The sequence below is a fragment of the Engystomops pustulosus genome, chromosome 4 (genome assembly GCF_040894005.1).
Source record: "Engystomops pustulosus chromosome 4, aEngPut4.maternal, whole genome shotgun sequence".
Lineage (NCBI taxonomy): Eukaryota > Metazoa > Chordata > Amphibia > Anura > Leptodactylidae > Engystomops > Engystomops pustulosus.
In genome coordinates this window covers 118,680,747-118,696,629 of record NC_092414.1, presented here as the reverse complement: position 1 = coordinate 118,696,629, position 15,883 = coordinate 118,680,747, and the positions used below count along the sequence as shown (strand labels likewise).

Below are 15,883 nucleotides of genomic sequence, written 5' to 3'. Positions count from 1 at the left end.
CGCTCACCTTCACCTTCTATGGGATGGTGCATTCCGGGGCGTTAAGATTATTTTCCGCGCTGCAGCGCCACCTGGTGGACGGCGGAGGAGCTACCATCTTAAATCCCAGCCGGACCCGAATCCTGTGCAGAGAACGCGCCGCTGGATCACGAATGGGCCGGGTAAGTAAATGTGCCCCAATGATTTCGAATTTCGAAAATGGCAAATTTTTCAAACTAAAATATTTTACCACTAAAATAAAGTACAACATGTGGAGAAAAAAACAATCTCAGAATCACTTTGATAAGTAACAGAGTTCAAAAGTTATAACCATATAAAGAGATGCATGTCAGAATACAAAAATGCTATTTAATGGCTGCGTCCTTAAGGGGTTAAGAGAGTTATAGGCTACTTTGTATGTGTATGGCTTGCATGTTATTATTTGTAATTGTAAACAATTTTATCCTTTTATTCAGGTTTTATAAAGGCTCTATATTAATTGAGACATTATCCAGAATCATTTAGACACATTCACTTCTGTGAATAGACTAACCAGCCAACCAAGCATGAGAAAAATTATCTATTAAGATATGGTATTCTCCTACTTACTAATGATCTAGGAAACTGAATACCACTGCTTGACAAAAGTGGGAAAAACCCTTTTAGACTCTGCTTATGAATAAATATCCACACACTGCATCTCTTTCTCACAAATTACAGATAATCTCTTGGTGAGATTCACCATTATAAATGAATTCCCTAGTGTCGTTTTGATATACACTCACCGGCCACTTTATTAGGTACACCATGCTAGTAACGGGTTGGACCCCCTTTTGCCTTCAGAACTGCCTCAATTCTTCATGGCATAGATTCAACAAGGTGCTGGAAGCATTCCTCAGAGATTTTGGTCCATATTGACATGATGGCATCACACAGTTGCCGCAGATTTGTCGGCTGCACATCCATGATGCGAATCTCCCGTTCCACCACATCCCAAAGATGCTCTAATGGATTGAGATCTGGTGACTGTGGAGGCCATTTGAGTACAGTGAACTCATTGTCATGTTCAAGAAACCAGTCTGAGATGATTCCAGCTTTATGACATGGCGCATTATCCTGCTGAAAGTAGCCATCAGATGTTGGGTACATTGTGGTCATAAAGGGATGGACATGGTCAGCAACAATACTCAGGTAGGCTGTGGCGTTGCAACGATGCTCAATTGGTACCAAGGGGCCCAAAGAGTGCCAAGAAAATATTCCCCACACCATGACACCACCACCACAAGCCTGAACCGTTGATACAAAGCAGGATGGATCCATGCTTTCATGTTGTTGACGCCAAATTCTGACCCTACCATCCGAATGTCGCAGCAGAAATCGAGACTCATCAGACCAGGCAACGTTTTTCCAATCTTCTACTGTCCAATTTCGATGAGCTTGTGCAAATTGTTCTTAGCTGAAAGGAGTGGCACCCGGTGTGGTCTTCTGCTGCTGTAGCCCATCTGCCTCAAAGTTCTACGTACTGTGCGTTCAGAGATGCTCTTCTGCCTACCTTGGTTGTAACGGGTGGCGATTTGAGTCACTGTTGCCTTTCTATCAGCTCGAACCAGTCTGTCCATTCTCCTCTGACCTCTGGCATCAACAAGGCATTTCCACCCACAGAACTGCCGCTCACTGGATGTTTTTTCTTTTTCGGACCATTCTCTGTAAACCCTAGAGATGGTAGATCAGCAGTTTCTGAAATACTCAGACCAGCTCTTCTGGCACCAACAACCATGCCACGTTCAAAGGCACTCAAATCACCTTTCTTCCCCATACTGATGCTCGGTTTGAACTGCAGGAGATTGTCTTGACCATGTCTACATGCCTAAATGCACTGAGTTGCCGCCATGTGATTGGCTGATTAGAAATTAAGTGTTAACGAGCAGTTGGACAGGTGTACCTTAAAAAGTGGCCGGTGAGTGTATAATATGTATAGTCTCTGCAAATGGGGTGACTATGGCAATGTTTTTTGTAGTGTAGAGATGTTTTTTTAATTTGATTGGGAAAGTTTAATTTTCATTTTTAAATATTTACGTATGTGTGTGTTTTTTTTTACTTTATGTCCCCCATGAGGTCCAAGGAGAACTTGGGGACACACAACATTTTTGTTTTTTTTCCTCATAGGTTTTCCACTGTAACAGGAGCATCTATAAGAGCCCCTGTTAAAGGAGAAAACAACCCCCTGCAGGTCAAATGTCTGGTGCAGAGCTGTACTTGGTCAGACAGTTGACCAAAAATGACACACTTACCTTACCCATATTACTCACAGCTAATATTACACACACATGTATAGGGCTAAAACAGATATGTGTAGTTGTTTCATAAATCCCACTGCCCACAGTGCAGAGAACAGAACTCATAGTGTAGTCTCTTTGAAATTGGAATACTGTACAGTCCGTCATTCACTGAGCGACCATGCTCGGAAACTGCCCATACTCAAACAAATCACATATTATACATACATATAAATCTATCGGATAACTATCATATAGATGCATATGAAAAAGGAAGAAAAGAGCAAGCAGTACAGATATGGTGATGATGCAAGTAAGGGGAGCCACCAGACAAGGAGCAGCCAAGTATGCATGCCAGGCCTCATGGCACAGAGGCGTGGAGAAACATAGCTGGGAAAGAGACAGGAGTGAGGACAGACTACACATGCTTAGCCTGCTGCTGCTGTTTCCAACTAGAGGATAAAGACAGCAAACATTACCCTTAAGATTTCAGCCTAAATAGGATAAGAAATGGACAATGTTTTCAAACCCAGCCACTCGACCACTGGAGTGCAACCGACACCAACAGGCCATTGTTAGTACTGTCTACTATTATAATATTTTATTATACATATTTACTGCTTAATATGTAGCAGGCATACATTCTGATTGGCTGCAGACCCATAACCTTCCAGAAGACAAATACTAAAGTTACAAATAGAGGATCCTATCTAGATCTGGTATGGAAAATTGGGAGAGTAGATTGAGAGTTATAAAGTGTTTGGAGCATTGGTGGAGACTAAGTGGAGTGAGTTGAGCATTAGTGACAAAGGTCTTGGAATAAAGAACTTTGAGTTGGAATCAGATGTCTTCATGTGTGTCCATGGGCTAGCCGCATTGACCATCACAAGCCTTCCGTGGACCATCAACCTGGGATTTTATAACAGCCGGGAATTCCTTTTGGCGGTCCTTACAGTCATGTGGCTGCACTTTCATTAAAGGAAATCTACCATCAAATTCTAGCATGATAAAGCACTTACTCATAGATCCAGGGGTTGTGCTCCACTGCAACAGCTTGTGAACCTACAAGAGGGAGCGGTTCTAGTAACACCCCTAAGTTGATTTTAGAAGGAAGGAGGCCATAGATAACAAATATAAGAAGATTGCCACAGCCACAGTGTCTGGATCTATGAGTATGTGTTCCTGGTTTATCATGCTTGATTTTGACGATCTATCTGCGTTCATGTTGTGGCTTAAATAAAAAGAGAAATGTATTCTCTAGGCTTATACAATTACAGCAATACAACATTTTTATTGTTTTTCTTGAGTTTTACTACTTTTGAACAAAAATATTCTTTTGATTGTATTTTTCCTTTTTTTGAATTCTCTGTCAATGTGTTTTTTTTGCAGGAGGACTAGATGTTTTGGTCTGTGCAGAGATTGGTCCGGAACACCATTATCTGCAAAGTTGTTGGGATGATGTTGATGATGTTTTCAATGCTACCATTGTTAGCACTGTATGACCTTTACATCACTTTTTTTTTTTTTACTGTTTATTTATATTTATATCAGTTCTAAAGAAACGGGGGGTGATTTGAATTTTTTTTATTACAGGCAGTCCCCGGGTTACATACAAGATAGGGTCTGTAGGTTTGTTCTTAAGTTGAATTTGAGATACAATGATGATAGTAGACCTGGGATTTGGTGTTAACCGCAAAGTTCTTGCGTGTTAAAACACCGGGGGGACAAGCACAAAAGAAGGGCGCTACCCTAGTGATATCTTACGATGACAATATAAACATGCAATGGTAAAATACTGACTCTCGCCTGGTTTCAGGTGATAATGGCAGCCCGTCCAGCCTTTAGACTCGTGTCGAGTGTACCCAGGGAGCCACTTTGTTGAGTGAATATAGAATACGGTATCCCGTGGAGTGAGTGATGGGCGGACAGGCGCTCGTTCGGTGAATGATACCGGACAATCTGGTTCCAATTGAAGAACTTTATTCTTGCGACGCGTTTCAGCCCCTTACTGAAATGATGAAAGCCCCAGTACGGGGCTGAAACGCGTCGCAAGAATAAAGCTCTTCAATTGGAACCAGATTGTCCGGTATCATTCACCGAACGAGCGCCGGTCCGCCCATCACTCACTCCACGGGATACCGTATTCTTAAGTTGAATTTGTATGTAAGTCGGAACTGTATATTTTATCATTGTAATCCCAGCCAGAACTTTTTTGGTCTCTGCGACAATTGGATTTTAAAAATGTTGTGTTGTCATAAGAATCAATATTAACACTAAAGCTTCATTACAGACACCTGTGATAACTGTTACAGCTGATCATTGTAGCCTAGGACTAAAGTACAATAAATTACCAATATTCAGAGGTCCGTTTGTAACTAGGGGTTGTATGTAAGTCGAGTGTTCTTAAGTAGGGGACCGCCTGTATAATTCTTTTTTTTTTAACTTTTTTTTTTATTTTTACTATTTTCAGACTCCCTCGGGTACTTTAACCCTAGGTTGTCTGATTGATCTTGTCCAAGATGGTGATGTTTTAGAAGCCACCGGCAGCTTTGCCAGTTGCGATTGCCCAGTTAACACCTGCGATCGGTGCTAGCACCGATCGCGGGTGTTAACAGTAAGCCTTTGCTGGAATCTGCAGCAAAGACTTACTGGCTATGGATAGGGCTCAGCCTGTGAGGCCTCTTTATGCACCCGCAACTGGCATGTACCGTAATATTACTTCCCATGTCGGGAATAGGCTAAAAGGGCTACTTAAAATGACAAAATTCTACTTCAAAGAAAACCTAGTGATAAAGCAAATATTTCAATTTCTTGTTAACAAATCTGGATCAGCATCTCCTTGTAGTCCTGGGGGTGTCGAGCACTAAGGATTTCAGAGGAGGGGAGCCTAGAAAATGGCTATTAGACAATTGGGCCACCATTTCACAATGGTGTCTGTTATTGTTATATTTCTTAATTTATGCTGGGAAATGTGGTGGGCATGTCTTCTTATCAGGGGACTTGTGGGAAAAGATACATAATTTGGAACATGTCCCAACTTTCCACCTTGATTCAGGTGTGGCCATAACCCTCTCACATGACCAAGGAGGCGGATTAGGTGTTTAGTTAAAAGCAACATGCCACCATTGAATTCCGGTTGTCTATGGAGAATGCATTAAGCTTGTAGAACTTCCAGGATTTTCAAAGTTTTTTTCCACCGCAGATCTCTATGCCAATCCAATCCAATCCAAGTCTTTTCTTTATTTTATCCCTTTTTATTTTACTGTTTGCTTTTATGTATGTCTGTTATTTCATCATTTTTGTAACTATTAAGCATCATGACTATTTTGCATATTACATAGACCTTTAAGATTTTCCTTCTGCTCTATATGTTCCCATAACTCTGGAGAGGTGAATTACCGGTGAGCCTTGTTACCTTGTGTCTGTTTGAATCTGTACGGTGCCTAGAAAAGTGTATATCTGGGTGCATGTGTGCGGGCCTGGGGGCCTTGGGCGCCTCGCGAGCCGTAATTACGAGTGGTGGCAGCTGTGACAAAGCGTGAATGGGTGACTGTAGCGGGGTGCAGAGTGGCTCTGTGCAGTAGCATCCCATAGGTACGTAAGTGCTAAGGGGTACACAGCTAAGGGGTATGCTGTGTGCTAGGGGAGTAGGAATTAGTGCAAGGACACCATTTTGTATTAGTGGGCAGAGCTTAAGGGCTAATTTGCGTGGTTTCCTGGCATAAGGGCACCACATGTTGGAACTCCGGTGAGTGGGGTTCGTGACAAAGAGCAAAAAATATACGAGATGTGGGCATCATAAAGAATGGGTCTCAGACTTCTTAAACACACATTAAAGTTATTAACACATACAAAATTCATAAAATAACCAAAGAGAATCCCCTGATATTGAGATATTCTATGTTGTGCGAACAATGTTGACAAAACATCACAACATATCACAGAAATCTCTATTATACAAAGTCTCTAGATAGAGATATATTTTTCAAAATGACAAAAAAGTGCCTTTTTCGACCTTGGCGCTATATTCCGTTGGGCGTTAAATGCAGTGAAAAACTGTTGTTATATTTTGATAGAACGGCCATTTTCGGACGTGGCGATACCTAATGTGTTTATGATTTTTACTGTTTATTTATATGAATTCTAGAGAAGGGGTGATTTGAATTTTTAGGTTTTTTTAATTTCGTTTTTCTTAATAACTTTTATTTTTACTATTTTTCAGACCCCCTACACCCCCATACACATTGCCAGAAATGCGGTCATGCGGCAGAATGCGAACCACGAACCTCAACAGTAACATTGGGTCCATTAATCTCTAATGTTGACATGTCACATCAACAATCTACACAGAATGGACTGCTGTATGTCTACTCCCCCTCGTTCTGCCTCCTGTACACAGTGTTACTTTCCCATGTGCTTCTCCTTTCTGGAGAAGCACAACTCTCTCCTTTACATACTTCTCTTCATCCATGTTATACTACATTTCCTGCTGATCTCACATTGCTCCCCTTCCCATGCTAACCCCCTTGTTCGCCTTTATTTCATCGCCCTCTCTTCACACTGCACAATCTCAATGCTCTCCTTACACTGCCCAATCAAAGATGGCATGGAGGAAGAAGCAGGAAAGAAGAAAGGGGGAGGGGACATCAGGGAAGGTGAGAGTGTGAAACAGGAAGAGAATGTTAAAAACTGGAGGAAAAGGTGTGAAGAACAGAGAGGGAGGAGAAAACAGTATGTGGAATCTAAAGAGGGAGAAGAAAATTGGGTTTAGCGTCTGGAATACTGCAGAGTGAGGCAGATCATTTAAATGCATGGTCACTACAGACAAAATTCAAGTTGTAAAGCAGAGGAATGGAGTAAAATGAAGTATATTAGGCATGTGCAGCTGGTCCATAGTAAAGTGCAAAGAGGCAAAAAAGTTTAATCCCGGCCAACAGCTTTAAGTGTTTTCTCAGTATGCGGTAGGTATTGTAAATAAATAATTGCAACAAACCTTGACAGTAGCTCCTGGAAAGAATAGCCAATTTCCAGTGTCCATTGGATCAAGGTTATCTTCTAATATGACTGGCTTGTGTGCAGCATTGATCATAAGTATGTTGTCCAGTGCCCAGCATGCCTCATATATATCTCCAGCCTGTGTGGACTCCTGTGCCCATCGGAACCACACATTGTCACCTTTGGCTTCATTAGGAAGGTAGGTAATATGGATAATTGTACTAAAATTCGAAGGAGCACTGGTAAAACAAAAAAAGATTAATAAAATATATAAATGTATACATGTTCGTTAATGTATGCTAATAACATTAATTTGCTAACATTACTAAGTGCTTTAAAACACAGGTGTCAAACACAAGGCCTTGTGTTATTTGGCCTGTCTGCCTGCCACTTTGCTGTGTTAGTCAGGAGAGCAGCATAGGGACTAGGATAACTCAGATGCTCACCTTTTCCTGTTACCCAAATTACATATATAGTAGAACATCAGCTCACCTTTCTATATTCCGCCGTATATGTCGGATGAGGCACGGGCCACCTTTCTGCTGAGGTATGTGGAATTCAGAAAATAAGGTCACGGTCCAGCCAGGTTCCCGACATCATACATCTTTATGTGGTAAAATCACCAATAGCAATCCATAGAAGTATAAAACGTCAACGCGTTTTAAGCGGGACACCCGCCCTTAATCATGACAATCATGTTTGAAACACTTTGACGTTTTACACTTCTATGGATTGCTATCAGTGATTTTACCAAATAAAGATGTATGATGTCGGAAACCTGGCTGGACCATGACCTTATTTCGTGAACCCCAAAGTTACAGCAGTATTCTTCTTTTCACTTATTTTAGGCAGATGAACGTTAGTGCTCTGAAGCCAGCAGATGTAATGATGTCACCACATCACGTCTGCCGGCTTTAAAGCCAGCACCTACAGCAGCTGCACACAGGAGTAAAAAAGAAGACTTTTTCTGCAGCTGCTTTGGGGGAGCAGGTCAAGGTGAATAAATGTGCATTTTCTACAGTAGGATATATATCAAGGGGGTTCAGTGGCTGCTTTGGGGCACTCTGGCTGTTGCATGGCATTCTAGCTGCTGATGGGGCACACTGACTGCTGACCACTGTGGGAGAATTCTGAATGCAGTGGGGGTAGTCTGACTATTTGCTACTGTGGGGGCAGTGGCAGTGTCTCAGGTAAGTGGTAATCCTGCATTAATGTAACTACAGATATTGTAATATTTTCTCTTAAAGGGACTCGGTTGCTAGATTTTATTCCACTAAACTACAAGGACCTCACGTTGGGTACAAAATATCCTTTTTAAAATTCTCTATTTTAAATGAAATCTCATTCATTTACTAGTAAAATATCTCCTGCAAAGTCAAGTGAAAACAAGTAGGGAAGAGTCATATTTTGCCTAAGATGAGTCATGAGGGGAAGAATCACTTCAGATGTCACTGCTTTCAGTTCTATAGTATCTAGAAACATGTTTTGTGATATATCTCATCTTTTAGATCGAATCAGAATTGGGGTTCATGTGCACTACCAGATTTGAAGCACCTAAATATTGCAAGTACTGTGTCTACAGAACACATAATGTTATTGCAGGTATAAAATACATGTCAGAAGTATAATAATTCATAAGGGGGCATTTAAAGCATTACTAAACTTTTATATACTTTATAAAAGAAAAATGTTCCTGTGTCCCATATTTAATGTTTGTTTAAATCAGATTTCCCTCCATACTCAGATAAGACTTCTGATTAAGTTTCTAAGGGCATAACTCCTAAAACAGATTGTGCTTGAATAGTCTTATATACTTAAATATATCTTAAAGGGAACCTGTCACCAGGAGACCCATTTTCAGCACCCCCCCCCCCCCCACAGAGCATAGTACATACACTGCCAAAGTGTTGTTGCATTAAAAATTGGTTTTACAGAAAAAAATATATGTTATATTGTACCTTTCATTAGCATGTGCTGTGTGACTAGGCAGTTGCCTTTTGGGAGTGGCTGGAAAGGAGCAGTTCCCCCCCACCCTTGGGGAACAGCTCCTCCATGTGACCTTTTCAAATATATGAAAACACCCATCACTGGGCTTAGTAACGCCCCCTGCTCCTCTACCGCCAATCCCAAGTGTGGGGAGTTATTCATATATGTGAAAAGGTCACATGTTTCCCAAGGGTGGGGGGGAACTGCTCCTTTCCAGCCCCTCCCAATTGGCAACTGCCTAGTCACACAGCAGATGCTAATGAAAGGTACAATATACAATATAACATATCTTTTTTTCTGTAAAACCAATTTTTTATACAAAAACACTTTGGCATGTGTATGTACTATGCTCTGTGGGGACTGGGGGAGTGCTAAAAATGGGTCTCCTGGTGACAGGTTCCCTTTAAGATTCATGTGTTTGTCTGGTTTGTAAGGGAGTAAGAAGGCTGTTAACACTGATCACTGCATGAAATGAAAGAAGCACAAAACATGAAACGGAGAAGCCAGTGTACCATAATTGCCTGCACTATTCATTTCTGAATTTTTTTAAAAAATCAACACAGTGAAAACACTGAGAAATACCAATAAAATAATTCAGTATCACTTTCAAAGGCAAAATTGCTGCCGCCAAAAAGTGGGCCATATTAGCCTGGTTTCTAAACAATAATAATAATTCTTTATTTATATAGCTCCTACAGGTTAGGCAATGCTGCACAAAGCATGCCAAATAAAAAATTCTCTGCCACCAAAGTGTGTTAATATACACAAGCAATTAATATATGAGTGATTATTCACCTTTTTAAGTAGCCAAGTATGTCAATTAATGCTTCCCTTTAAACATTTTTCATACTGCATTTAGATAGGAGTTGCAGATTTGGATGCTAGAGGTTCTCGCCATGTAAAATTAATAAAACTGAAAGGTAACACACCTGATTCTCTCTAGTGACATCCAGTTGGTAGCATTGCCCTTGGCATAGGAAACAACAATACTAGGATCGGAGTAGCTGAATCGGCATGATCCTGACCCTGCAAGACAAAACCATATTAAAATGTTATACTGTGAGAAAGGGTCTTCATTACTTCTGAAATGGCAATAAATAATGCACATTTTGTATGTTTAATTACTTAATCCATAAGAATATATCATAAGGGCTGTTGTTGAAAGAAGCCAACAGATCTATCCATGCTTAATATGCCACAACTGATATAAAAGTGATCCATCACAGCTGAGCTGTGTAACATATTTTAGATTTCCCTGGGGAGCAATGTGTCTGATATTAATTTTGTGATGATGTATATTTTACCAACATGTGACCTAAATATTACTGACAGCAAAATCAATATGCTTCTTCAAACTACCTATAAGTATCCATCATTTAACAGTTAAAAGTAGAGATACAATGTAAAATATTGGGCTACACAAATTATAGTATGCAGTGGTCTATTAAGAAATGTATTTGCATAAACTGATTTCTGATGATAATGTTAATACAATGTCATGTACTAAGGGACATTTACATATCTTTTCACTAAAATGGAGCCTTGATAAAGTATAATAAAGATTAATCCTAGATTTCATCAATGCATGGCAGATGTTTAGATGTTTGCATAATCATGTCAAGAGTTTAAAATGCCTTCTAAATTTCTCAAGAACAGAAAAGCACTATTATAAACACGCAAATAATGTTTCTATACTTTTATATGACTTGCTTTCCATTGAAAGAAATGCTATAGAATACATGGTTAAAGCAAAACTATAACTTCATGTATGCCTCAAAGTTGATTCTGACCTTTTTTTATTGAAGTGATTACAAACAAATCTTACAACTTATTCTTCTTTTGCTTAAGATTTTAGCAATATAAATTTTTATTATAACAATTAATGGGTTAATGGGTTGTTCCCACAAATAACACTGCTGTGATAATGCATTGATGTTAATACTGTTCATTTTAAACCCTTATTATTGCCATTAATAGTACGTCTCCCTCTGTTACCACATCAGCACCACCTTGATGCAATTTTACAGGCCAAAGGGGGAGATGGTTTAATTTCTTTACGTCAGAAAGCTCAGTAATTTGGACCTGAAAAGCTGTGCGCCACATATATTGAGGGGTTTAAACCATTTTAGGCAGTTTTCTGACTCGACTGAAAAACGGGCATGTCCTCAGCTAAAAGAGGTGTAGCCTAGAAGGAAGAAGCCTGTGAGTCAGAAAATTCAATATAGAGGTGCAGCAAACTAGACCAACTAATAGGTGGTGCAAAAGTACAACTGTTCAGTCTTATACTGCACCAGATTAACCCCTTCACAACCTGACCCTTTTTAGTTTTTTCACTTCCATTTTTCACTCCCCACCTTCAAAAATATATAACTTTTTTATATTTCCACATAAAGAGCTGTGTTATGGCTTACTTTGTGCGTAACAAATTGAACTTCAAAGTGACGTATTTAATATTCCATGCCATGTACTGGGAAGCAGGAAAAAAATTCCAAATGCAGTGAAAATGGTAAAATAACGCATTTGCGACGTTTTCTTGTGGGCTTGAATTTTAAAGCTTTCACTGTACACCCCAAATGACAGGTCTACTTTATTCTTTGGGTCGGTACGATCATGGGGATAACAAATTTGTATAGGTTTTATAATGTTTTCATACATTTACAAAAATTAAAACCTCCTGTAAAAAATGTTTTTTTTAAATTTTGCCATCTTCTGGTACCAATAACTTTTTCATACTTTGGTGTACGGAGGTGTGGGTGGTGTCATTTTTTGTGACTTTTGATGTCGTTTTCATTGCTATAATTTTTAGGACTGTGCGATCTTTTAATCACTTTTTATTTATTTTTTATATTTTTCAAAATGGCACAAAAGTGCAATTTTTGACTTTGGGCGCTATTTTCCTCTACTGGGTAAAACGCAGTGAAAAACCATTATTTTATTTTGATAGATCGGGCATTCTCGGATGCGGCGATAACTAATGTGTTTATGATTTTTACTGTTTATTCATATTTATATCAGTTCTAGGGAAAGGGGGGTGATTTGAATTTTTAGTATGGCAGTATATGGGGATTTTTTTCCGCATTCATTACAATGTGCTGGTAGCACATTGCAATGAATGAGTTAAAATGAAGTAGCCTCGGGTCTTCGGAAGACCCAAGGCTACCATGGCGACGGATCGCCGCTCCCCGATGACGTCACGGGGAGCGACGATCCACAACAATTTGGAGTCGCCGCCATCTTTTTAAGCTGCTGGCACCAATGCTGGCCGCAATTGTCGGGAAAACACTGGGTGTTACCGGTAAACCTTTTCTGCAATATGCAGCAATATGCAGCAAAGACTTACCGGCTATGGAGAAGGCTCGGCCCGCGAGCCCTCTTCATGCACCAGGACCCGGCTTGTGCCGTACTAGTACGATGCAAATCGGGAAGGGTTGATAATCCAGCATCAGACACAGGGATTAATCTGGCGCAAGAGAAGACTGTCTAGTTCTACTCTGCCCTGCTCTATAGACCGACGCACGGATACATCTCCCCCAAAGCAAAATAGACGGCCTCTTAGTGTATCACAGCCAATAATACTTTGAAATAGTAAGCATTATATTATTAAATGCACATATATATATATATATATATATATATATATACCGGTATATATATTTTGAACCTCAACAAGGGAAGGTTATTGGTGGTAGTAATATCAATTAATAATTATTTTGAGCCCATCTGCTTCCACTGTCAGTGTTCTAGTGAATGAACATCTGGCATCCATACTGTACAATTTCCCACACCAGGGCTCCAAATTTTAATCATATTAATTTATTTTACTGAAATGACTCCCATTCAGAACCAATCAACCTCACCTCTAGTTCATCAAATAAATTCAAACAGCATGAAAGATGAAACTAAACATGACTCTGTACAGTAGAATGAATAGTCCCATAATGAGAGAAAGAAATGGACATTGCAGCTATTTTAATTAGAAATTCTACATTACAGAAAAACCACCATTAGTTATTTCAAGCAAAACATTTTGTGACTAAAACATATAAAAAAAAAGAAAGTCACCAGTGTAAGATAAACATGACACGTCACATTGACACAACCACTTGAGTCCCATAAAAGATTATTTAATAGTAACCCTTTTCAAGACTAAGGTTTCCTGATGCCTGAATGTGCCCTTTTTGAGTGACATATGGAAAGTTAAATTTTTTCCCCTACTTAATGCTTTCATGAACAAGGGTGTTTGGTACCTAAATGTACAAGTTCATTTTATAGTTCTGTTATGCTCGTTTTCAAACAATGATATCTTTGGAACAAATTTACATACAGCAGTTTTTACTTTTCTTGACATGTGAGACCTTAGCTGAATAGCAAAACCACTTTTTTTTTAAAGCAGTATAATTTGATACCTTCACCAAAGTATGTTAAAAATATGTACACAGAACCAGAGATATCTACTGTTAAAGTTATAGTCGGGAATGGAGAGTTGTATATAAAAATCTTTTTACTGAAACTTTAACTTGTCTCCAGTTCTGTGGCACCTAGAAACACAATCCTGATATGATATTAAAGGGAAGCTTCTCCGCTTTAATACACCACCAGAAATCTATTGAAGATACATTTTAGAAGATATAAATGTTTGATGTAGTCTGGATGTCTATAAACGTTATCTTCAGGGATATGTGCAGTTATGAGATAGTAGTGAAGGGGGTTAAGCTAAATTTTTCCAATTCCAAATAATTACTTAAAATAATTAATTATAACAGAGCATGATCCCCTCAATTTCACATTTACGACAACGCCAAACATGTTCACTTTGGTAACAGATTTACAGCATTGTGAAAGTATCAGAATTTTGGAAAGGTAAATTTTTTATTAAAGGCATGTTAAAAAAGAGCCAAGCACAATTTTGATAGACCTAGCATTAAAGGCGCCAGGATGCCTAACATCTTTATGTTCCTTTATTTATATTAGTGACATAGTGAAAGGGGAGTGATTCAAACTGTATGTATTTTATTTAACTTTTTTTTAAACACTTCATTGCCAGATTTTTTTGCAAGTAACTACTATATTACATTTCTATTTCACTATTCATATATTTTATAATATACTTTACTTTTATATAAATATATATATAATACTTTTAAACTTTAGTTTTATGCAATTAGATGGTGCCTATAATAATATAGATTTAAAATTGAAGAGAAAAGGTATAAATTATTGGAAAATAATTTTCCATTTTATTTACTATTTTTAAGTGGAAAAAGATTCTGAGATTGTTTTGGAAACCATACACTTATGCTTGCACTGTGTAAATAATAATAATAATAATGTATTATTATTATTATTGTTTGTATGTTGCCCATTTTTTGGCAATATGCTACCATTACACATGTTGTCGGGCTCCAAAACAATAGAATTGCCATTGAAGTAACTACATTTTGCCACCAAAAGGTATTCAATTAGGGGAACTTTGGACTTTTTGACTTTAGTTATTTTTTGTGAAATTAAATGAAATTCTAAGAAAAAAGTGAAAAGCGAGTTTTCAAAAAAATGTTTTAATTCCAAAGCCTTTTTTTTTTACCTTTGGTATGTTGCCTTGGAAAAATGATCAGAGGTTCCCATACTTCAGCCATTTCCAGAAATGCCCTATGTATGCTTCTTACATAATGTGTGGGCTCAGCACAAGACATGAAATGACAGGAGTGCATTATGGATTTTGGACTCCCTTTTTTCCTTTTTGTAGTCCAAGTGTCATCAGAGTTCTGTTTGATATTCACATCTGACCTCCTTGCAACTAATGCGTTACAACTGAATGCATTTAATTGCTATCTGAGTGCCGTCAGTTTTTTTTATATACCCAAAAGGTTTATTCATACAAACATACTATAAACTATTATGTAGTTGCTTTCTATTAATTATAAATTACTATGTTTATATAGTACTGTATATACACACACACACACACACAAGACCACCAGGAAGACCACTACATGGCTTTCTGTAGAGGCTGCAGAACAGCAGTGGTAATTCTGCATCAATTCCCCAAGCTTCAGAAACAGGCCATATGGTTTCTGATGAGGTTTTATGCAGAAATTTTGCTGCAGCAATGGAAAGAGCTCAACCTTTGCACTGCAGCTGTGCATCATAAATCCAATAGCCTCCACGCCCTAATAGCTTATGCAGGTAATTTGCATAAAAATAAAATAAAGTGTAAAAACACATATATAAATAGATTTGTTTCCTCTTTAGTAATGCATTGCTATACAGTGCAATCTGTTGTTAAAGTAAGTACTGTAGATTTGAACTAGCTGCAAGGGACATAGTTAATCTGGATGTAGTTTTACAAATTGGAGGAGGTTACGTTTTTAGGACTTCTCTATAAGACATGTCCTGTAAATTACGTCATAATATATTTTTATCATTCCAAATGAAATGTTCTTTCCCACCGTGTTATTCATTCAACATATATAGAAGTCTTACTTACCAATGGAGAACTGCAACACAGATGCTGTAGTTGTATTAAGGCTAGTTGTAATCTAAAATAAACAAAAAAATTGTAGATTGTAAAAATAATAGATTGTATCAAGCTTATGACCTTTACATGTCATGGAGCTTTGTATTCACTGAAAGAAAATTACAACAGAGAT

The 15,883-nt window shown here is 38.5% G+C and overlaps 1 protein-coding gene across 4 annotated transcripts in view; it reads right to left on the bottom strand.

The window, feature by feature from the left end:
• RELN (reelin) overlaps window positions 1–15,883 on the bottom strand; it is a 510,672-nt gene that overhangs the window by 292,506 nt on the left and 202,283 nt on the right. For all 4 annotated transcript variants that reach the window (XM_072147208.1, XM_072147209.1, XM_072147211.1 and 1 more), the window contains exons 8-10: window positions 15,721–15,772; window positions 10,166–10,262; window positions 7,249–7,489 (exon numbers count right to left, since the gene is read on the bottom strand). In XM_072147208.1, the coding sequence (XP_072003309.1) occupies window positions 7,249–7,489; window positions 10,166–10,262; window positions 15,721–15,772 (390 nt within the window). The remainder of the gene's footprint in view (window positions 1–7,248; window positions 7,490–10,165; window positions 10,263–15,720; window positions 15,773–15,883) is intronic.